The sequence below is a fragment of the Python bivittatus genome, unplaced genomic scaffold (genome assembly GCF_059951505.1).
Source record: "Python bivittatus isolate LINGU-HERP-01145 unplaced genomic scaffold, Pbiv_v1 ctg000840_np1212, whole genome shotgun sequence".
NCBI classification, from domain to species: Eukaryota; Metazoa; Chordata; class Lepidosauria; order Squamata; family Pythonidae; genus Python; species Python bivittatus.
The window spans coordinates 16003447-16028888 of NW_028277113.1; the positions used below are offsets into that span (position 1 = coordinate 16003447).

A 25442-nucleotide genomic window follows, 5' to 3' on the forward strand; every position below is an offset into this window, starting at 1 on the left:
TCCATCTGTACTACTGTACTGCAGTATGCTCCACATGGGGCTGTCCTTGAAAAGCATTTGGAAGCTTCAACTTGTCCAGAATGCAGTGTCATGCAGTATTGGGTACACCAAGATTTACCAATATAATACCTCTGCAGCATGAGCTGATTGGTTCCAGTATGCTTCTGAGTGCAATTCAAGGTGTTGGTTTTCACCCTTTAAAGCCATTCATATACAGGGCCAGATTACTTATGGGTTTATGTCTCTGGGTCCCCTCAGTGAAACAATGCCATCTTGTAGGTCCCAAGCCTTCCCTCTGGAACATCCTCCCCCCAGAATCTGGGTGGTGCTGACCATAGTGGCCTTTTGGAAGGCTATAAGACTGTGGCTTTTCCCACAGGCATTAGGACTGGGTTTTTAGGGAACCCAGTACTGGTCAATGTTGTTGACTGAGGGGGCCTCAGCTTTGTATTTTGCATTCTGTGTTTGTTATATATGTGTGTGTGTTGTAGTTGTATTTATGCTGCTTTTTATTGTTTTGGATTGTGAGTCACCCAGAGTTATATAAATAAATACAGAACATATTATGGAATAATGTTGAGTCAAGCTTCATTTTAATTATATTGATAATAAATTCAGTATCCAGAGAGGTAGCATTATTAGTCCATTGCCCCAAAACATAAAATTTTAGTGGACCACAATTAACTACATAAACACTTATACCATTTTCATTTATCTGCATGTTTGTTAATTAGTTATGCAAGCGGGTTGCAAAGGAGGAGTTTGCATACATATACTACTGTATATGATGAATGTCATTTTGTGGAATAACAGCTATTGATACATTTCTTGTCTTTAATCAGTATCATATATAAAAGAAGTTTAATATTTTCTAGAATTTAAGCAGATTATATGAAAGTGAAGACTCTAAAATTGTCCAAATTCCTGAAGTGTTATGTTGGACTCATATTGCTGAAGCATGTATAATTCAGGTGAACCTGGGCAAGTTACTGTGAGTTTTTTTATTACTGCATTTAGTAGTTGCCAGTTCTAAAAAGTAGGGATTAAAAAGGGCTCAACATTGTGTGTATTGAAACTGGTTTGTAAATTAAACTGCTAAATTTTGCACAATCAACATGTGATTTTATTTCTTTGTATTTGGGCAGACATCTCCGAGGCTATTACAAGAGGGAGCACAGACACAGTTAAAGGTGTGAAGCGTAAAAAGATTGTAACTGAGAATCATCAGACAAAAATACCAAAATCACCTTTGAGAACTCCAGCTCAGGCAAAATCTAAGGAAAAAGTAGAAGACCTTTCATCATCATCTAAAATTCTCCCTGATACTTCAGAGATATTAAAAGAACCTCATAGTTTGGCTTCACAAAATGGGAAACAAAATAAACAAAATGTGGGGACATTTAATAGTGAGATAGCTATTAAAATATCCACAGCTGAGACTATACTACACGCAAAACCATCTCTGTTACCTCAATCCTTGGACTTAAATAAATGGTCAGTAGAAGAATACAGTTCAACTCAGCTAAATTTACCAGTGAAGAAAGGCTCCACTAGCTGTTCAAGTACATCCAAGGTAGACAATAATGAATGTATTAGTTTTGTTGATTGTAATAATTCATCCTCCTGTACCAATACTGCATTTGATGTCTTACTGAAAGCTATGGAGCCTGAACTGAACACTTTAGCACAAGAGTGCCCTTCTAGTGGAATGCAGATTGATAAACTGAGACCAAACAGAACTATAAACACCTCTTCCTCTCTTGCATCCAATACACTGAGTGCCCAAAGTCATGATGCTTCATTACAGCAAAAAAATGTAGCTGGATCTCAGTTTTATCCTTGCACTTTGCAGACTGTGCATGTAACAACATCAGGGAAGACTTCACAAGCACAGATGCACTCAGCTGCTCACTTAAAAGAAGGAATTCCTGAAAAAGCTGGACAACACAATCAACAAGTAACTGCATGCCCAAACTTCACTAGTTCTGTGGTACATCAACAGAATCAAGAAAATCTCAAACTCCAACATATATACAGCACAGCAGTAACGTCTTCAATAACCCCCCAGTCTTCTGTTACTCAGGCTTTTTGTCAAAATCACCTAGTAGCAAAATCATCTTCTCCTTTGTCAATTAATCCAGCTCCACTACCCAGCTCCACTGCCCAGATACCTATAGCTCCCTTGTACAATTCAGCCCAGATAGCCTCAGTTGTCAACCATGGTGCAGAACAAATATGTAACCTTCTAAAAGTTCAGAAGCCTAAAAAAATGGGGAAATATGTCTGTGAGTATTGTAACAGGGCATGTGCTAAGCCCAGTGTTCTCCTAAAGCACATCCGCTCCCACACAGGAGAACGACCATATCCTTGTGAGACTTGTGGATTTTCTTTTAAGACTAAAAGCAATTTGTACAAGCACAAGAAATCCCACGCCCACGCTATCAAACTTGGACTTGTCCTCCAACCAGACTCTTCTGGGCTGTTTCTCTCCCATGAATCAGATAAAGCACTTAGTATTCATTCAGATGTAGAAGAAAGTGGTGACAGTGATGATGAAGGCACGGCTGATGAGAGGCAAGATGACCCTGGATCATTAGAACTGGAACCTACTCATGCAGTGAAAACCCCTTCTAATTCTGAGTCATTACACAAAGGTAATCCCATCTCATTAAGCAACCCAGAATATATGGTAGGCAATTCCTCATTTCAGGAATCAGCTATTCAAGCAAGGACAGCTTTACCTAAGGTAATTGTTTACCCTATAAATATGTCTCCTTTACAGTGCGATTGTCCCAAAGTAACAGTCCCCAACTCTACAGTCACAAATGTGAAATCAGATATAACTTACAGTGACTTGATAAAAGAGTTTGATATAAGCCAACATCAGAAAAAACAAGTAGATATTTCTGAGGAACAGCCTGGGACCCCTATGGGGGCAGCAATACATGCACAGTTACAGAGACAGCAGGCAACAGATTGTTCTCAAGAACAACAAGGAAAATGTCTCCTGAGTCCTAGAAGCTTGGGTAGCACTGATTCAGGCTATTTCTCACGTTCAGAAAGTGCAGACCAGACCATGAGTCCACCAGCTCCATTTTTGAAGGGACCTCCCACAACTGAAAAAGACCTAAGTAAAATTTGTGGGCCACGAATGAGCACCACAGTGGTAACTGTTGCACAGACTACTTGTGGAGATAAGTCTTTTCTATCATCTGGTCAAATGAGACCACCTTTGGCCACAAAAACCCTTGAAGAACGCATTTCAAAATTAATATCTGACAATGAGGCAGTAGTGGATGACAAACAATTGGATAGTGTGAAACCACGAAGAACATCCCTTTCTAGAAGAGGCAGCATTGATTCTCCAAAGTCCTATATTTTTAAAGATTCCTTCCAGTTTGACCTAAAACCAATGGGTAGAAGAACTAGCTCAAGCTCTGATATACCAAAGTCTCCTTTTACACCAACCGAAAAGTCAAAGCAAGTTTTTCTCTTGTCTGTACCAACCCTTGACTGTTTACCTATAACCAGAAGTAATTCTATGCCTACTACCAGTTATTCAGCTATACCTACGAATGTAATACCTCCCCCACATCCTCTGCGTGGAAGTCAGTCTTTTGATGATAAAATTGCCTCTTTGTATGATGATGTCTTTGTGCCAGGACCTGCCACTCCACAGCTCCAAGCTGGACATACTCGCACACTTGTTCGGCAAACAGCAATAGAAGATTCTTCATCCAGCGAAGGGCACACATTTGGACCAGCACGATCTGTAGATGAAAGTTATGGATGCAGTGTATCAAATGAATTCTTAATGGCAAGAAGCAAGTCATTTGTGCAAGGCTCAAATTTGGATAAAATCAAAAAGTCACATCAAGGCCGAGGGATAATGTTTGAGTGTGAGACTTGCAGAAATAGATATAGAAAACTGGAGAATTTTGAGAACCATAAAAAGTTTTACTGTTCAGAGTTGCATGGACCAAAAACCAAAGCAGCTATTCGAGATTCTGAACATAAAACTATTGTGAACAGTACACAACCACAAATCCTTCATTACCGAGTAGCGACATCAACTGGTGTGTGGGAGCAGACATCTCAGATAAGAAAAAGAAGGAAAATGAAAAGTGTTGGAGATGAGGATGATGAAGCACCAACAAATGATACTAGTAGCCTGGCAAAAAATATAGCAGAAGTAGAGAGCCAAAATAAACTAGGAAACGCTGTCTCTAAACATGCTGTTATCCTAGATTCACACAACACTTCAGTTCACAAACTGGTGCAAGATGAGCCAGAGATTCAAACTGCAGAGCAAGCCACAGAGCCAAAAATGTTGCTGCATGGGAAGAATCACAGTGTTCCAATTGTGCATGAAAAAAATGAGCTGAAAAGGCAAGGAGCTGGAATTTCTGTCATTCAGCACACAAATTCCCTAAGCAGACCTAGTTCATTTGAAAAATCAGATTCTTTTGAAAGAATATCACCTATTTCTTTCCCAGCTAACAAACCTGAGAAGTTCCATTCCTTGAATAATGTAATTAAAGAAGAGAAACATCCACTCTTGAGTGCTTCCCAAAGTCTTCAGGCAGCAGGAGCAACAAGAATTCAAATTCATCATGAATGTAGAGTTTCTCCTAATGAAAGGAATGCATCAGTACAACCACTAAGACTTGTTCGCCAACATAACATACAAGTTCCTGAAATACTGGTTACAGAAGAGCCAGATAGAGACCAGGAATGCCAATGCAGTGATCTTGAAAAGACAGAAAAATTTAACTGGCCTCAACGAAGTGAAACACTATCAAAGCTACCCACAGAAAAGCTTCCACCAAAAAAGAAAAGAATTCGCTTGGCTGAAATTGAGCATTCATCTGCTGATTCAAGCTTTGAATCTACACTTTCTAGAAGTTTGAGTCGGGAAAGTAGTTTATCACATGCATCTAGCTTCTCAGTATCTTTTGATAAAGATGAAGTCTCTAAGAATGAGAATGCTTCCAAAGCAGAACCTATTAATAAATCTTTGGAATTCCTTACAATTCCTCCCTGTTCAAATACACTTAGTGTGCCTGGTCCTCATTACAGAGAAATGCGACGTGCTGCTTCTGAACAAATTAATTGTACCCAACCTTCCATGGAAGTACCTGACTATAGAAGCAAGAGCTTTGATTATGGAAGTGTGACTGCATCAAAACCTGCCTCACTTAAAGAGATATCCTCTTCCAAATTGACTACTAGTAGTGGTGGCACTGGACATGTACCTCTTTTAGAAAGGAGGAGGGGACCTCTTGTAAGACAAATCTCTTTAAATATTGCTCCAGAAAAGAATCTGCCTGACATTGTATCACATGCTTCCTTGCAAACAGCTCCTGCAGCAGATACTTCAACAGTGTCTTTTCATAGGTTGCAAAGTTCTGAGATACCTTTTGAGGACATTTCTTCAGGTTCTCAGCACCCACAAAATTATACCAAGACTTTGCAGGAGTCAGTAAAGAGCATCAACTTTCTTAACCTTCCCTCCACTGAACAGTCTGCAGGATCTAGTCTAAATCATCACGATCAACAATCTTCACTGTGTCAGAATTCCCAAGCATCTCTTACAGGATCAGCACTAGAAACTCAGAAAAATCTAAGCATGATTGCTAGCCAGCATTGTAAGCAAGAGGATTGTTTTGCACCTAAATATCAACTTCAGATTAAAGCCTTGCATGTAGAACAGCAATATCCTTCAGGTCTTCCAGGAATAGCTGGCATAGAACAGGCTGGGGCTTCATTAGAAATATTTACTAAATTAAATAATAATATGAGTAAGCCATATGCAGCCCAGCCTTTGCAACAAACTGTTCCTGATAACAACAGCGGCCCAGTCTACCAGGCTGAACCTTTTGCTGTTCCTGTGCGTAGTCACAGTAATATTCCATCTTATGGCTTAGCTTCTGTTGCACCCATTCCTCAAATTCTAGTCACCCAGGATCAGGTAAGCCAGTCTCTTTGCAAACTAAATGCTGCATCAGTGACAGTAGCTCAAGACCAGACTTTGATGCCAAAATCCCACAAAGATAATATGAGGTGTTTGCCGTGTTCTCAGCCAGCACCTTTATTTGAAAACTTGATTTATGAGACAGAAAGCAAAACTTCAGTTTCATTAAGATCTTTAAATCTGATTCAGAAAGTACCAGTTGGTGGACTTTTCCCTCAACAGGAAACCACAGCTTCAAGTAAACGCATGCTTTCCCCAGCCAACAGTTTAGACATTGCCATGGAAAAACATCAGAAACGTGTTAAAGATGAAAGTGGAGCTATTTCTTTCACAGGTGCTGTATCATTGTATCCATTGAACATTAAACCAAATGAACCTAGTAAGCAAAAGAAGCCACTTTTAGTACGGCAGAGCTGTACCACCGAGCCCCTTGAAAGTTTCCCATTGGATCAGGATGATGAAAGTGGTGGAGCCAATAATTCATCAGATGTCCTGTTGTCTGGTTCACCTGAATCTGCTCAGTCTAAAGTTTATTCATTTGTAAAAGAATCCTTAGAACAAGATAACCTACCAACTTCTAGAACCACAGACTTTGCAGACAGAAGGCCTCATCAGTCTGTTCCACTGAACACTTCTTCATTTGTAAAAATTCTAGATGACAGTCAAGAAAGGATGTCCCCAGGATTTAATGAAAGCAAGAAACCCAGTATCCACAGCCAAGCAAACTCTGGAGCTACTTTTTCTGCTGTAAATGCAGGTGATATACAAAGATTATCTTTTCCAAGCCTAAAGACAGCAACAAACTTTACATGGTGTTACCTATTAAAAAGGAAACCAGTACATTTATTACAACATGACCAACAGTCTTCAGCTTATTCTTCCTGGTCTGTCAGTCCCAACAATCCCAACCCACTTGGTTTGCCAACAAAGGTCGCGCTTTCCCTCTTGAATTCAAAACAGAAAGTTGAAAAATCATCTTATACTCAAGCAATAAGCACCAACTTCAAATCTGATACATTGGTCTACTCAAGCAAATGGGAAGACAACTTACTTAAGGTATTTAATAACTGCATTGGCTACACTTACCTTAAATGGGGAAATTCTAGGTTTAAAATATTTAAGTGGCTTTAAAAAAAAAGAACAGATTTGCATTTGGGAAGAACTTGTAGTGCTCTGTATATTAGGGTATTACTAATACTGTTTAATTACACTGCTGATTAAGAAGGATGATCAAATTTCATGAGAAGCATAAGTTTTGCAGGAAAAAAAGCCAGCTGATTCTGGAAAGAGCTGTATATTCTTTAAACATTTAAAGTTTGCAGAATGGGATATATAATTCCTCTTAAATTCCCCATTTGAATTTGAATTTTTTAAAAAAGTGATATGAAATATTAAGGCCCTTCGTGTTACTTTACAGTACAGCTTCCCCAAATCAAGGTTAACTATACTAGAGGTGTGCAGTATCTGGATCATGTTTGCATGAACAAATAGATATTTTCTCAAGCTGAAAAAACCATATGAGGAAGATGGACTGATTTGCTTGCCTGTTTACTTACCTAGTTATTTACTTCATACAATTTATTGGCCCCCCAGCTCCCAATGACCCTGGGCAGCTTACAATTAAAAAAAATATAAGAAGAATCATGAATGGTCCCAGAAACAACACATAACAATAACCAAAGTAAACCCATCCAACAGAGGCTCAAATTTTGCTGTGCTCCAGAGCCTGGGGGAATAACCAGGTCTTTAATAGCTTCCTGAACATCATCAAGGTGGGAGCCATTTGGATATCTGAGGAAATATCATTCCAGAAGGCAGGCAGGCATCATGACACAGAAGGCACATTTCCTGGGTCTCACAAGATGACATTGCTTAAGTGATGGGACCCACAGCATGCCCACTCCTATCTATTCTTATGGAACATAATGCAATACGGGCAGTCCCCGGGTTAAGAATGAGTTCCATTACTAAGCCTGTCTTTAACTTGAATTTGTATGTATGTAAGTTGGAATCATACTTATGAACGGGGCTGCGTGTTACTAAAAATGGCAGACGGCGTTCTCCTTCCTGGAGCTGACAAACTGCTGAAGCCACATGATGTTTTCATGAACTGCTGAAAACAGGCTGTATATTTAAAACATGCTGCTTCAGTGGTCCGTCGGCTCTAGAAAGGAGAACACAGCCTGCCATTTTTAGTAACAGGCAGCCCATTCGTAAATATGAGTTGTCTGTAACTTGGACGTTCTTAACCCAGGGGCTGCCTGCGTGGACATTTATGTGCTCATAGCAGCAGTAATCATGATAGTGAAGTCTTAGAAATGTCAAATGAAATATCAAATATTCAGTTCAATTTATAGATTTATTAGCATCTTTGAAACATTCCTTTAGGAAATGGTAGGTACTTCATAGAATCAATATTTTAATGAAATGACAAAGCATAGATGTTTCTATAAAGTGGTTGCACTAAAACTAGCTATGGCAACATAAGGGAACTGAATCTGAAAAATAAATATATACAAGGTTTTTGCAGATATTAACTCATCATTTCTTTGATTAAGAGATCAGGAGTGGTGTGCATTCATCTCCTCTAAATGAAATTGTCCCATTTCCACCCCACACCCGCCTCTGGTGTCTTAAACATAGGATTAGTATTAACTGAAGTAAAGGTTAAATAGGTTCCCCTCTTAACCTGGATTGTTACCCATTTTTATTTCGTGTTAATATTTCAGATTATATAAGAATTCTGACTTGAATTAAAGTTGATTGAATTAAAGTTACTTTTATCTGACCAAAAGTAAAATTACTTAATTTGTTGGAAACAACATACACTCCTCATCTTTATTAATTGCCCCTCCTTACTCCAACATTACTTCTGTAGCAATATGCCCAGTTCAAAGCTAGTAAATCTCAAGTCATAGATACTGGATTTATTGAATAGTACACTAAAAATGTAGCAGATTTATAACCTGGGTTATGTAATTTTTATTAGGTATGTTCAAATTAAATCTGAAAGAGGTATAAAACAAAGAATAATTATTTGTATATATAAATGTCATCTTTAGAAATTACATGAAGTGTTCTTATAAGTTTATGCTTATTTTTGAAATGCCATATGTATAGTCAGTGTTAATGAGAGCCCAAACATAGAAATATTCTGTATTTAATGAGGCTCATCTTTCTTTATGTAATTAATTTTTTTTGGCATAATTGCAGAAGTTTATATAGTGGGCTGATGAATTATTGCCATTATACAGTCTTGTTTAGTGTGCTCTTCACCTTTTTTCTTCATAGCCTGCCAAATATTTACATGAAAGGAATGTGAGGGGGAAACGGGTTATGTGGGGGCACAATTTAAGACTCTGGAAAAGCGCATGGTGCCTAACAGACTGAAAGTTGCCTCTGTCAGTGGACACCACACATGTATTTTTTTTTTCCTCAGATTCCTCACACCTAGTGAGGAAGAAGCAGTGACTCTGGCTTTTCCTTCTTCAGTGAAAGGCAGGTGGGGTTAGCTTGCTTTCTTGTCACTCTCCTTTGGATTAGACTGTTGCAGATTTCATAATGATTGAAGTAAGCATCCTGGCCAACTTTGTCTAGGTTGGTTAAGCCTGCTTAGTATTTGGATGGAAAATCACTAGGAAATTCCTGGGGAGTTGGCTGTAGTGAACTTATTGTTGTCAAGAAAACATTATGGGTAGGCTTATGTAGTTACCAGGAATCAAGTTTGACTTGAGAACATTTTTATCTTTCGAAGCATATATATATATTGAGTAAAAGTCATTGTATTCAGTGGAATTTACTAGAATGCATTGGCTATTAGGCATTCCACAAGCTGTCTCTTTTCTTTCCTTCTTTGGTCAGCTGCCACTTCCTTTGGTTTCATCTCCATTCTGTTCTGTTTTGTGCACGTACTGTTTCTTTCCTCCCTTTCTGGCTAGCCTTTCCCCTCGTCCTGTCTCCACTGTTTCTTCTTCTTGTTTCTGTTGGATATGTATGTGTGCAAGTATATACAGTGGTACCTCGAATTACGAACGCCCCTCCTTACGAATTTTTCGAGATACAACCAGCTCCGGCCCCAAAAATTTACCTCGACTTGCAAACTCCGCCTCAAGTTATGAACCGGATCCGCGACCATTTTCCCTGCTGCCACACAGTCGCGGCTTCCTGTGGGCGAGATCGCGGTAGCAAGGAGACGTTCGGTGAGGCTTGTGGTGTGTTTTGTGGCGTTTGGAAGGTGTTTGGTGTGCTTGTCAGCATGGCTCCAAAGAAAATGCAGAGCAGGCTTGGCAAGAATAACGCTCTGAAGAAAAAAGTGACGGTCGAACTTAAGAAGGACATTATAGAAAAACACGATCGTGGTATTCGTGTGACTGATCTGGCCTTGGAGTACAAGATGGTGAAGTCGACCATCTCGACTATTTTCATGTTTTTGTGGTTTAAAATAAAATGCATGTGTTTCAGAACTGTTTAACCTTATGTATTTACATTGAACCTTATGGGGGAAATTTGCCTCGTGGTGCGACCAAATTCGGAGGGCGGATTAGCTGTATTTACATTGAACCTTATGGGGAAATTTGCCTCGTGGTGCGACCAAATTCGGAGGGCGGATTAGCCGTATTTACATTGAACCTCATGGGGAAATTTGCCTTGTGGTGCGACCAAATTCGGAGGGCGGATTCGCCGTATTTACATTGAACCTTATGGGGAAATTTGCCTCGTGGTGCGACCAAATTCGGAGGGTAGAACGGATTAACCGTATTTACATGAACCTTATAGGAAAATTTACCTCGAGTTGCGACCAACTCGAGTTGCAACCAGAGTCATGGAACGGATTAAGTTCGTAACTAGCGGTACCACTGTATGTATGTATGTATTGTATGTATGTATGTAGATATTAATGCATACAAATAAGGAATCCTTTAATTTTACAAATAGGATGTCCTAGTTTATGAGCAAATTATTTTAATCAGTTGTTATTTAGTTAATGTTCATTTTATTCCGCACAAATTATCTCCAGGATTGGTTTCAGCTGGAGATGTAGGGGAACTGGGCATTATATAAGAGTTTTGTGTCTGTTTAATGTAATTATCTTTTGGAGGAATATCTTAAATCCAGGCTTGTCCTTTTGGACAAATTGAATATATTATACTGGTTTTTAATAAAAAGTGATAATTAGTACCATGAGAATATATAATATGAATTATTACATGACTGTTCTGGGTCAGGAATAGGAATTGGGAAAGGCAAAAGCATAGTACATAACCCAAATTCTGATTCCAACAATGATACTTGTGGTGAGATAGATACACAGAAGAGTAGTAAGTCAGTCAAGGAGTCAGTACCAAGCCTATCAAAGTTGTAGAGAGTGTCCATCATTCGGCTAGAGAAAACTTGATACACAAAAGTAAATGTATACCAGATATTCAAGCTGAAAGGGTATTTGATCATACAGGGTCACAAGTACTAGACATTACTGGAGCTTTATACTGGGGCTCAATCAGTATACTTTATATTATGTACTGAAGTCATTCAGTTGAGTTACTCTGTAGTATATCTATATTTATTTATTTTTTACTATTATGAGACATTTGAAAGAAATATGTAAAGAGAAATAATATAAAAAAAATGAAGAAGAAAAAAGATAATGGAATAAAGTACAGATGAATAAACAAAAATTTTAAAATGTCATAGAGATTATAGTTTTCAAATATATCACTAGTTACAGTGCATTCGGAAAGTATTCAGACCCCCTTCACTTTTTTCAATTTTGTTATGTTGCAGCCTGATAGTACAATCATTCAAATTCATTTTTTTTCTTGTTAATCTACACTCAGTACCCCATAATGACAAAGTGAAAACAGAATTTTAGAAATGTCTGTAAATTTATTAAAAAGGAAAAACTGAAATATCACATTAGCATAAGTATTCAGACCTTTTGCAACAACACTTGAAATTTAGCTCAGGTACCTCCCATTTCTCTTGATCCTTGCTGAGCTGTTTCTACACCTTGATTGGAGTCCACCTGTGGTAAATTAAATTGATTGGACATGATTTGGAAAGGCACACACCTCTCTATAGAAGGCCTCACAGCTGACAATGCTTATTGTATCAGAGCAAAAGCCATGAGGTCAAAGGAACTGCCTGCAGAGCTCAGAGACAGGATTATTGTAAGGCACAGATCTGGGGAAGACTACAAAAAAATTTCTGCTGCACTGAAGGTTCCCAAGAGCACAGTGGCCTCCAGAATTTTCAAATGGAAGAAGTTTGGCACAACCAGGACTCTTCCAAGAGCTGGTTGCCCAGCCAAACTGAGCAATCGGGGGAGAAAAGCCTCAGTAAGAGAGGTGACCAAGAACCCAATGGTCGCTCTGACTAAGCTCCAGAGATCCTGTGTGGAGATGGGACAAAGTTCCAGAAGGACAACCATCACGGCAGCCCTCCACCGATCTAGGCTTTGTGGCAGAGTGGCTAGACAGAAGCCTCTTCTCAGTGCAAAACACATGAAAGCCCGCTTGGAGTTTGCAAAAAAGCACCTGAAGGACTCTCAGACTGTGAGGAACAAGATTCTCTGGTCTGATGAAACCAAGATTGAACTGCTTCGCCTCAATTCTAAACGTTATGTCTGGAGGAAACCAGGCACTGCTCATCACCTGCCCAATACCATCCCAACAGTGAAGCATGGTGGTGGCAGCATCATGCTGTGGGGGTGTTTTTCAGCAGCAGGGACTGGGAGACTGGTCAGGGTTGAGGGAAAGCTGAATGGAGCAAAGTACAGAGATATCCTCAATGAAAACCTGTTCCATGGCGCTCAGGACCTCAGACTAGGCCGAAGGTTCACCTTCCAACATGACAACGATCCTAAGCACATAGCCAAGACAACACAGGAATGGCTTAGGGATAACTCTGTGAATGTCCTAGAGTGGCCCGGCCAGAGCCCTGACTTGAACCCTATTGAACATCTCTGGAGAGACCTGAAAATGGCTGTCCACTGACGGTCCCCATCCAACCTGATTGAGCTTGAGAGGATTTGCAAAGAAGAATGGTAGAAAATCGCCCAATCCAGGTGTGCAAAGCTTGTGTCATACCGAAAAAGACTCGAGGCTGTAATTGCTTCAAAGGTACTTCAACAAAGTACTGAGCAAAGGGTCTGAATACTTAAGTACATGTGATATTTCAGTTTTTCCTTTTTAATAAATTTACAGACATTTCTAAAATTCTGTTTTCACTTTGTCATTATGGGGTACTGAGTGTAGATTAATGAGAAAAAAATGAATTTGAACGATTGTAGTATCAGGCTGCAACATAACAAAATTTTAAAAAGTGAAGGGAGTCTCAATACTTTCCGAATGCACTGTAGATACAAATAACAATATATAATATTGTTTTAAAAGATTAAAAATTGCTATTAAGCTCTAAGCTAAACATGAATATTAGGAACCATGGTCAACACAGTATAAATCACTGGTAAGATTATGCACTATAGTAAATGTAATCCATGTTGCTAAGAGTTCTAATTTAGGTATCTATAAAACTGAAATATGGACTCTCTCCATAGAGAAACCCAACTGTTGGATATGGTACAAATTCATTATTAAGTTGTAGTCAAGGAATAGTACAGGTAGTCCTCAGTTTAAGAATGAATTCCATTCCCAAGGTCTGTCCTTAAGTCAAATTTGTATGTAAGCCAGAACAGTATTATTATATAATACTGTATAAGTAGTATTGTGTAATTAACTTGAACCATTGTATATTTAACTCAAATCACTGTGTATTCAACTCAAATTTTGCTCCAATAGGATTTGTTCTTAACTATGGGTCTTTGTAATCTGGGCATTCTTAACCCAGGGACTGCCTGTATACCTGTATTTCAAAGGGGCTCCCTTTTGTAACTGAGTACTTCACCTACCATTCATGTGGGTTGAGTGACTGTACTGGGAGTCTGGGTCAGGTCTTGAGCAGACAATCTTAGGCTAATGTGGACTGATTTTGTCCAGGTCCCATATGGTTTAGATGGCTTGATATGGGATTGCTTGACTAGCTTTGTTGATCTAAGGAATCTTTCTTAGATAATGCCATGACAATGACAACTAAAGTTTGTGAGTGTTGTATGTGAGAGGAAGAGAGGTACAAAGGCATCTTAAACGAGTTTACAAAATATACATTAAAAACTATAAAATAAAAGCAATGCAGTGAAAAGGAGACACAAGGGCAGACATTTAAAAACATTAATTTGATGTTCATACAGGGGAGGCCTGGATAAAGAAGAAGCTCTTCAACAGGTATCTAAAGTACATGAACTACTGGTATGAGAGCACTCCAGAGTGTAGGAACCTCAGTAGAGAAAACCTGCCCATTAATAATTGGAATGTGGCATTCTATCATTCTATGGGGAAGAGGGAAGGTGCTAGAAAGAATAGGGAGGGCCAATATGTTAGTGGTAAGTGAGGGGAGTCAGGTGAGGGAGATTTGGGAGGGGACTGAGAAGAACAGGTTAGATATGCTGTGCAGGAACATTAGCAGTGGCAGAAGGAATGGAAGTCATTGGGAGGATGGGAGTGGGTAGGCTGATGGGATATGCTACACTGGGAGCTACTGATAGGAGGAAAAGAGAACCTTTCCCTACTTACCCCATAAGTTTACTTTAGGATCTCTGTGGTTTTTATTTTGACCAAAACCCGGAACAGCAAAAAGTTCCCAAGTTTCTGCTAAACTGCATCCAGTCTGGAATTATCCAGCAGAATTCTTAGAATGTGATGTGCTTGTTTCAGATTTCAAACAGAACACATTTTCCATTTAATGTACATACCTATTTTTTGGTTGTTGTCATCAGAGTTGCTGCTATGTGTCAATTTGTTTATACCCCTGCTAGCCTAATCTAGAAATGTAAAATTTATAGAGTGTAATGCCTTCTATGGATTATCTTAATTCTTGATGGCCTGTTGAAATAGATTTACAAAGAATGCAACAGAGAATTCTGCAAGGTTCATCAAATTTAAAACCCAGATTATTACTCCAGAGAGTTTTTTGAAGACTTTCGAGAGATTCAGTTGTGCTTAGTGTGAAAATTTAACATAACTTGATGAGATTCCCTTGCTATTATTTGAAGATAACTAACATTTTCAAATATTACTAATGGTCTGTCCTTTTTCAAAGAAATTATTGAATCTCATTGTCAGTAAGTGTGATCATTCCTTTTGAATAATATAATTAGTCACAGGATTATTATCCATTAGTAAATGCCAAATTCTATACAACTCTCTTTATTCCTTGAATTGAACAAATTTATTCTCAGCATTAAAAAGTGAGGGATCTAAGAATTGGAAAAAGGGAGGTAGATCAGGAGCCAAAAATTGTTTCCAACTTTTTTCCAAATTTCTGGAGAAAATTGACTTTGAGATGCTGGCTATTGGTTTCTTAGTGTCAAAGAGGCATGGTATTAGCTTAACTGATACGAAGTCTAATTTAATTTTGTATCAGTGAAATAATGTTTCAAATTTGGTGTACATAAATATCCATCATGATTCTTTTATCTTGCGTTCCTTGTCTGTCCTTAGTTTTTTAATAATTATCTATAAATGAAGACATATTTCTTCTACCTGAGGGACTGTTTCACCCCCATCACATCAACCCATCCCACCCAGTCAGGCAGAGAGGACATGTTATGACCTTGTCAGCGAGAGAACGTTGGCTGGCAGGACCCAGGAGGAGAGCCTTCTCTGCTGTTGCCCCCACCTTTTGGAATATTCTCCCCCCAGAGGTGCAATGGGGCCCTACCCTTCCGGCTTCCCAGAAAGGATTAAAGATTTCGCTCTGCCAGCTTGCCTGGGGCAACAAGAATATTACCCAATTCTGGGGGTGGCTGGCACCCTGATGACCCTCCCTGAGCTACTTGCCAATTAACATCTATTCCTGGATTATATTTATTTTCTATTTATTCAGGACCATTTTATATTGTACTTTTCATTGATTTTAACTTCTCTGTAAACCACCCAGAGTTGTTTTTTGATGAGATGGGCGGTGACAAATTTGATATATAAATAAAATAAAAATAAAATATTTATTTGCTATATATGAAACAAGATAGCAGATAATAAATCTGAAAGGTTTGAAATCAAAATTAAAATGAAACAAAATCCCTTGAGGAATAATAGGAATTTTTAATTGCAGCTCTTCTACAAAGCAGTTCTAATGAAAAATATTGTCATGACTTCAATTTCATTTTAATTTTATACAGAAGAGGATTACAATTACGTTTTGTAATAGACATCAATCTTCGGTAATAATTACTTATAAATATCTAAATCCACCTGGGCTAATTATGAAGTTACATACTTTTTTGGAGCAGTTTCTGTGATTTTTATTAATAATACTTAGGGCAGATAATTTATCAGAATTAATTTCTAAACTTGATTAAATTAACTGCATGAAACTTGATTAATTCACTTGCAGTTGAGATATATATCCAATTGGATTTTAAAGAAAAATAAGAATTTAATTGCCAATTTAGTTAACATGGTATTTTATTTTGTTATTAAGAACTTGAATATGTTCATTTTTCTTTCTGTTCCATGATAACATTTCTGTAGTAAGATTACACAAAATGGGTGATGTGAGCATCATTGTTTGATATCCTTATTTGGAAAAATTCTGTACATGCTAATTACTGTTTGTGCAGGTAAATATAATTGATTGAAGGATTAATTTGCAATAACAACTTTTAAAACAATTGACTTTAAAGAAGGTATGTTTTTTAAAAAAATATATTGTTATATAAATGACATAGATGTATCAATTCTTTTTAATAGTATTCAGGTCCAAGTATATCCATGCTGGGAATTTGTTGTTTTTTCCATTTATTACAAAGCTGTTCATTTCATCTTGTTAATTGATTTATGTTCCTTAGTTTTGTAAGATTAGAGGATTCAGTGGAAGATTGAAAAGAACGGAAGGAAGTGTCAGTATAAATTAATAAAATATTTATTTAAAAAAGCTTGGCTCAGGTTTATGGAAAAGGAACTTTTTGACCACCTAAACTAAGTAATTTGAGATCTCACTCCCAGAATTATTGGAAGTATAGATGGTAATTACAATACCTATATTGTTAATAGAATATCTAGTGACATGTTTTTTCATTGTTTTGTGATTCTGGATTTAAAAACATCTACACAAGGCAAGTTTGTCATTCACATACATCCTTGAATTTTTGTTCTTTCTGTTACTACAGTACCAACATTCTTTGGGTTGCCTTTATATTTGCTATACTATGTGGTTGTTGGTGTATGTGAACTCTATGCCAGCACAGGATGGCATATTATGCGAAAAAAATACTAAGTTTCCTCAGTGAGATTTACTTCACAGTAATTCCATAGGATTATGTAAGGGATTCATTGGTAAGGTCATCAGCAACATGTGGCTTCTTGGCTCAATACATTATAAAATAAATGGAATACACAGTCTGGTTTATTGCATAGTTTATGTAGATTGCAGAATTTAGTTTTCCTTGACATAAACATTTGACCTGTAATGCAAAGAACACACAGTCCTTCTTATGACTGATGTCTTCTTTCAAGTGCCAAAAAATAAGGAATTGTATCAAATATTTTCTCATTTTCATTTTGGGGCTGTTTTTAGGGAGCTGATATAGTATTTTCAAAAAAAGGAGAACATTACCTACCGGAATATTGGTCTTCTAAAGATTATATTTGGTGTTACAGTTTCCATATGTCAACTCCTGCTGCTTCTCTTTTCCCTGAACTGTCCTTGTGCTGATCAAAACACATTAGGATTAAGTGGTGAATAATTCGAAGATGTGAAATTTACAGTCTATCAGGATTATGTACATGATGATATCAGTGAGGGCTAGAAGATTTCAGTAGAAAACTGAAAAGGAAGAAAAAATCAATATAAATTAAAATAATATCCATTTTAAAAGTTCTGTTCAAGTCTGTAGAAATGGATTTGTTCTGACTACAAAAATTATTTCCTAAAATGTGAGTGCTTCCAGCTTAGTCTTAGTTGTAATGCATTTTCATTGCATATGCTGAGTTTTCTGATGGTTCATTCTTTCAGCTAGCCTGGCCTGGATAACTCAGCTTTCCAAAAGCTAGTTACCCTATAAGTTCAGGAATGGTCATTTCTGGGAATTCTAGAAGTTAAAATCCACATATCTGGACAGACTCAAGATGGAGGAAACAAGGATGGCAGTTCAAATAGAGAATTATCCTTTTAAGTAGAACAGATGGGCATCTTATTAGTACCTGAATTAACATGTTTCTGAACTGCATTCTTTCCTAGCTCCAGTACTCTAGTTGATATTTCTAAAATGGACACGATGGACACAATAATAGTTTCTCTGTAAGGTGTTGGGATAAATACAATGAATAAATACAATGGCACAGGGTAGAACAAATGTGGTTATTGTCAAAAAATCAGAATTCAAAAAATTATATTTAATATGTGATTAGCCTAGTTTGAAAACATGTTTTCCCCTATGCATTTAATGCCTGCACATGAGTATTATAATTAACAATAGTGATTTGCATACAGGAGCCAGAAGATTTTATGAGTACAGTAGTCTCAGTTTTTTTTATCTAGTTAATATGGAGCAAAGTAGTGAATCAAATAAAAATTTACTTCTGTTCCATATTTAGGCCAGTGATTGTTTCACTGAACAGCAGCAGAATTTCCTATCGCTAGTATAACTGTAAATATTTGTGGATGAATTGCACAATAAATAAAATATGTATGATTTAACATCTAACATATTCCAGATATGTTGGGAATACAACTCCCTGAATTCTCAGCCAACATGGGCTATACTGGCTAGGATTTCTGGGTGGTTTCCTGTTGTTAATAAAACTAATACACTATTCATGTATGGGTGAGACATGAATTGGAAGTGCTGCATGGATGAGTTCAATTTCCAAGACATGATACCTAGTGGAAATGGGTATTACACCATCTGCAATGTAGACAATCATTAGGAATAAGGATATAGCTAAATATGTTTTACTCATTATATCTAAGTAGCATTTTTATCCAGCTCTTAAATCAAAAATCCTCCAAGTGTAGCATAAATATACACCAAAGACATCATAGAGAAGGAAAATGGGTTGTGGAAGGAAGAGAAGGTAAAGTACAATTTGGTTTTCTTCTCTTTTCTTCAGTATGATAATCAGTATATGTGTGTGCATGTGTGTGTGTGTACACACACACATACGTACACACAGACCCATACATACATACTGCACTGAGGAAGAGGAGTAATACATACATAGGTTTTGCTGCAAGAAAAGTTGAATTGGCCTATCTGTATGAATGTTATAAAAGTTGATCAAAATATTTGACATAATTTATTGTGCCACTACTAGTAATGTGGCAAATAGTTCTAGAAGTTGTATCTTTTGATTTCTGGAGAGGAAATCCTCCATTTACCCCATCCTGCATCACTAGGTATAGCCCATACAAATTTTATGCTTTTTTCTGACAGTCTTAAATACCAGAAATGTGAAAAATAATTTTCCAGTATACTGAATTCCACACTCACATTTTACATCTATTTTACAATGAGTAATTATGGGATACATCCCTGCCTTGAACTGTATATAGAAATTTATAATTTGTATGTACATAGGAAAGACTTGAAGATGAATTTCAATAACATATTTCTTTGTGATAAATCTGACATATAGCAACAGAGGCTTACAGAAAGAGTATAACACATATACATAAGATTCTATTATCGTAAAAAGCCATGCTTGTAATGACATAATTCTGTGCCTAATTGTATGAATGATCAGTCCCATTGTAATCAGTGGTGCTTCCACCTAGTTAATCCTATAATTTGAATTAAACATAATTATTTCCAGTTTTATATAGAAATTGTGTGTTGCTTAGGAAAGCAGTCTGATAGCTGACATTGATGGATCTGTCAGTCACATCAACAAGGCATTTTAAAATCAAAATGTAAAAGCAGCTTATTTGTACAAGTCTATATGCATTTTGAATTGGTTAATAATAGCTGCACAAATGAAACTTAAGTTATGCCCTACTGATCGAATAATTTTGCCTGAAGTGGTAAGATTTGATTTCTGTATTAACAAATATTACTAATCTGCTAATTAAATTTATAAGAGTTGGTTTACATTTATTTCAGCAGGCATTAGTTAAACAAAAGGCAGCAAGGAAATTCAGCAATAAAGAAAACTCTGAACTAAGTACTGATCAAGATATTGAGAACACAGCCAAAAGTGAGCCAAGAAGAGTTAAAATATTTGATGGAGGGTGAGTATTCTTTTTTCTAGGAGTGCTGTAACTTTTTATTGATTATTTTGAACTGAAATCTGATTATTCCACCATGTTTTGTGAAGTAGAATTTGTATGCATTGTGAGGATTACAATTAGACTGAGGGGTTATTGCTAAGTTTTAATGGTTTTGGTAATTTGGTCGGTCTAGCATCCTGTTTTTCTAAATTATTTGCTACCTTTTGTCTCAGTTGGCTCAGCACTTAGAGTCTTAACTCTGTTTTCCCTTTTTCTATTGTATTTTCTTGCTTAATTCTTCAAACTGAGTTCAGTATAAACACAGACCTTCCAAATTTAAATAACTGTTTCATTCCAGAAAGCTTGCATAATGCAATTTTTGCATTAAATCAGGTATTCACCCATGTGCTATATGACATCACACTGTGCACATAATATCTGTTTTTATGCACTTTAGATGTAGCATATGGAAACCTTTGCAGAAGGTTGAAATTACATAAATCACATCTTATGTAACCCATAAAATGGGTTGGTAATCCCATGGTAAACCCTTAACCACATTCAAAACCATACTTCTGATACCACAGTTTTCTACTTCAATATCAGTCTCACAGAAGGCAAGACTGATGAAATTCAGAAATGGGTAACTGGGCAGTAGAGAAGTCTGATTCCAATGTTCAGAATCCTATAACATACTATTCATTTCATTAAAAATAAACTCTGATGTCCAGGAAAAACACATACACACAGAATTTGCTAGCAAAATACCACCCTATGCTTTCCCCTCAAATAGTCTAGAACAGTGTTTTTTAAACTTGGCAACTTTTAGTTGTGTGGAGTTTAACTCCTAGTATGCAGGCTGGTGAATTTTGGAAGTTAAAGTCCACACATCTTAAAGTTGCCAAGTTTGAAAAACGCTGCTCTAGGATGTTTCCTGACACTCCAGTTTATCATTTTCTTACCCGACTGTAGTGCTGGGCTGCAATTTTCACGTTTTCAAACTGTAATTTAAAAAATGAACTTTTGAAACATTAAAACAGCAGAATTGATGAACTGATGTCTATTTCAAGTGCTTTCCAAATTCCTTGCATAACATTTATGCCCATAATTCTATTGCTCATATTAGATTATTTTTCTGTCTCATTTAAATTAGATATAAATCAAATGAAGAATATGTCTATGTTCGTGGGAGAGGAAGAGGAAAATATATATGTGAAGAATGTGGGATACGATGTAAAAAGCCCAGTATGTTGAAGAAACATATTCGCACACACACAGATGTCCGTCCATATCATTGCAATTACTGCAATTTCTCCTTCAAGACTAAAGGTAGTTCAGTTGTTCATGGATAATTGTTTTGAGTCCCCTCCATCCCCAGACTATTAGCAGATGCTTTTCTGGCTTGACACATCAGACTTACGTTAATAGATGATCAAGGTATAGAAGACTTTCTATAAACTATATAGACTATATAAATGATAAACTATATAGGCTTTGAAGATTTTCATAATTTTTAAAGTTGTTGCTTCAAATCAAGATTTGGAAAGTTGTTATAAAGCTATGATAAATTCAAAAGAATTTGTAATGTGCCATGTCTGTTACTTAAGTAAGAATAGTAATCTCCTTGCCTGCCAAAACACCTAGGAGGAATTTTGGGTGCAGAAGGTATCTGCTTCTTTTGAGAACACATCCTGTATATAATTGGTGGTACAGGCATTTATCAGGCAGACATTCCCTAGAATGATATCGATTTTGCAATTTTAATTCTTGCAATTAATCCAGGGTTAGCTCAGAATTGAAAACATAATTGTGCTAATTTGGGTAAGCTATTGTTTCTTTTGCCTTTTATAAGGAGTTACTATGGTAAAGGGTTTATAAGAAAAATGACAGAACATTTTGATTCCATTTGTGCGCCCAAAATACTGAATTAAATCTCATTGTTCTAAGTCTGAATAATCTGTGAACAAATTTAACAAGCACTGTGTTAGGGGCATGCTAGTGTCTGTTTGTTCCACTTTAAGTCTAGATATTTAAAAAAGAAATTAACTTTTTATAATTTATATAAAAGTAAGATGACATTTACATCAAAGTTTGGTATAATTCTGCTTCCTCGTAACATTAACAAATTGGTTTATTTTATTGCTTATTTTAATTAAGGGCAATGCAAATATAAAGTTCAAATTTTATGTAACTATAGAAGAAAAACTATTGCATGATATTATAAAATTGGTTCTTTTAATTATGACAAGGCTTGCTGCAACTTTGGATAAATCTAATTATTGTGCAGAAGAGGAAGTACTGCAAAAATGTGAATGGAATGGCAAATTTCATAAAATCAGCAACAGTCTCCTGAGCTCAACTCCTGCCAAGCTCAACTCCTGATGATTTCACAGATATATAGTTTTCTTGGCAACAATGTAGAGATAGTTTGCCATTGCCTTCTTATCTACTTTTATATTTAGTAAACCCAACATTATTTTGCTTAGTCTAGGAGTATAAAAAAAATGATGTTAAAATGCTTGGGAGCAAAAGTAATGTATTGACTTCCTATAAATTTCTCAAATTTATTGTAAGGCTATCACATACCATAACATCATGTCCCACATGAAACATGTGATGATTGGCATGCTTATTGTCATGATCCTGTGCTGCTATGCATTCGTTTTTAAGAGTAAAACATTGCATTATTAGTTTTGTTTTGATTTTTCTTTTAGGAAATTTGACAAAACATATGAAGTCCAAAGCACATAGCAAGAAGTGTATGGATTTGGGAGTCTCAGTGGGATTAATAGATGATCAAGATATAGAAGACTATGGTAAAGGTTTTCATAATTCTTAAAATTTTAATCATATATTTGTGGTTGTGGTATTTTTTCCCCTTAAATATTTCCCTTTTTCTGCTAAACCTTTAATTCAGCTACTTTCATGGAAGAAGCATTTCAGATACTTTGCACAGTCTCTGGGGGCCATATCCAAGCCATTCAGGGTTCACGTGCACCTCAATTGGTGCACTTCTGAAATTCTGTTCACTCACCAAATTTTTCTACATGATAAAATTGGAAAATGGTTTTGAAATCTCACAAGCCTCCATTTAATCAAACTTGAATAAATTAAGTCCACTTAAAGTGGAATTTAATTCCAGCTTAATTGTGACTGACAATAAGATGACTATTTTGCAATCCTAATCTGAATCAGAGGATGGAGCATATTAGACAGAGGATACCTCCATCAACTGATAATGAAGCTCAAGCTCAGATACTTTGGTCACCTAATGCGAAGAGAGATCTCTTTGGAGAAGACCCTGATGCTGGGAAAGATTGAAGGCAAAAGGAGAAGAGGACGGCAGAGGATGAGATGGTTAGATAGCATCATTGAAGCAATGAGCATGAAACTGAGCAAACTCAGGGAGGCAGTGAAGGACAGGAAGGCCTGGCGCAATATGGTTCATGGGGTCACGAAGAGTCGGACACGACTTAACGACTAAACAACAACAACAACAACCTCCATCAACTGGGGTATTTTATAATAAATTAAATTAGGAGTCTGGGGAAAGAAGACCCATATAAATTACAAAATTCACACACAGAGATTCAAATGGGAGATAGAATTATTGTTTAAATAGACCCCGTGAATTGGAACCCCCACAATATGTTGGACTATAAATTCTAACATTTGATGGTGGATGTAAGTCAGTACATATGGATGATGCTGGGTTTAGAAGACTGCCCTATGCTATTCCATTATATTCAGTTACTGCAATTTGGTCCAACTCACAAAATTTCAAAGGCTATACTGTTTGACACTTATGGAAGGGTGCCAGGCTGGGGAAAACGGTTGTGTAGAATATGAAAATACTGTGCTTTGGTAAGTATATATCAAATATTTAGATTTGAATACATTAATCTACATAGCCAAATCTCAGAAGCCATTGTCCACAATCCACCAGCAGATATCAAGACTTAGCCTATGCATTCTGCAAAATGACCTGACAAGGACATGACAGGATTGTGATTCAATGGAAAATAATGAACTATGCAGCTGCAAAGCTAGAGATGTATTTATTTATTTAATAAATGTACATGGCTGCCTGTCTGATAAACATGACTCCGGACAGCTAACAATTAAAACAGAGTAAAAACAATAAAAACCATAAAAATTAAAAACAACAGAAATAGCAGCTGAGAACGCTCATAACATTCAAATTTAAATTGCTACCTGAAATTGAAGAATCCGAAAATCAGTGAAAAGGCCCAAACCATTGTTACAGGCATGATGAATTCTACCCTATCTCTTCCTTTCCATTATTTTGGATGTTCAAAGATGCAATAATAAACCAAATTTCATCTCTGTTCTATTTTATATTTTTATGTATTGTTAGCCACCCAGAGTCACTAGGTTGAACTGTTTTAATTAATTAGTTAAAAGTTTTGAATATTCTCTTTTCTTTTTTTAAAAAGGTAACTTTTAATATAGAATTAACCTAGCAGGAGAATAGTATGTTAGAAAACTCCACCCCCCACCCCACAATATGATATTCTTTCCTTATTGTACTACTTCATGTGTAAGTATTTATTATCTATAGTAAGTGTAATAGGATGTATGTATATATTCCATTTAGCTGTTATGTTTGGAACTGGGAAGATCCTTGAATCCTGAGATTTAAAAATATAAAATTGTGCAGTGTAATGAAAATCAGGCAATCTTTAAAAACTGGAGAGTATTCTGTTCAATAAAATGCACTGCTTGTGGAGTAAGCCTCCTCCCAGAATACTTAGGGATAGTTTTTGAATATATATTAAGGAAGATCCAGTTTAGAATTCATATTTTGGTTCCAGGTCTAACCCCTGAAGCTGCTCAGGTTCATGAGCTAAAATGTTTCAAGCATTTTATAAAATTGATAAGCATGACAACAGAACATGATGGTCTCAACCCAGCCAGTGAAACTTTCAGTCATAGGTAGTGCCTTCCCATAATATGCCAAGGAATGGCTTTTGGCTTTTTGTCTGCAGCCAACAGACTGATATCTGGATTGTAGCCTGTATTTTTAGTGAACATAATTGCAATTTAGCCTTCTACAGTCCTTCCTCAGCATAGATTATGAATTTGTTAATAGTGTTAATTCTGTTAAATATACAGATTTTTTTTCCTAGCCCTTTTTCATTATTTGTTATCTGTTGCATAAGAATTGACAGGAAAACATTAAGGT

The 25442-nt window shown here is 36.6% G+C and overlaps 1 protein-coding gene across 7 annotated transcripts in view; it reads left to right on the top strand.

Annotated features, from left to right (window-relative positions):
- Positions 1-25442, top strand: part of HIVEP1 (HIVEP zinc finger 1) — an 88990-nt gene that overhangs the window by 49057 nt on the left and 14491 nt on the right. For 6 of the 7 annotated variants that reach the window (XM_088130542.1, XM_088130544.1, XM_088130546.1 and 3 more), the window contains 4 exons: positions 1146-7030; positions 20130-20257; positions 21390-21565; positions 22951-23052. In XM_088130542.1, coding sequence (XP_087986668.1) covers positions 1146-7030; positions 20130-20257; positions 21390-21565; positions 22951-23052 — 6291 coding nt within the window. The remainder of the gene's footprint in view (positions 1-1145; positions 7031-20129; positions 20258-21389; positions 21566-22950; positions 23053-25442) is intronic. The other variant, XM_088130548.1, reaches the window with a different exon arrangement.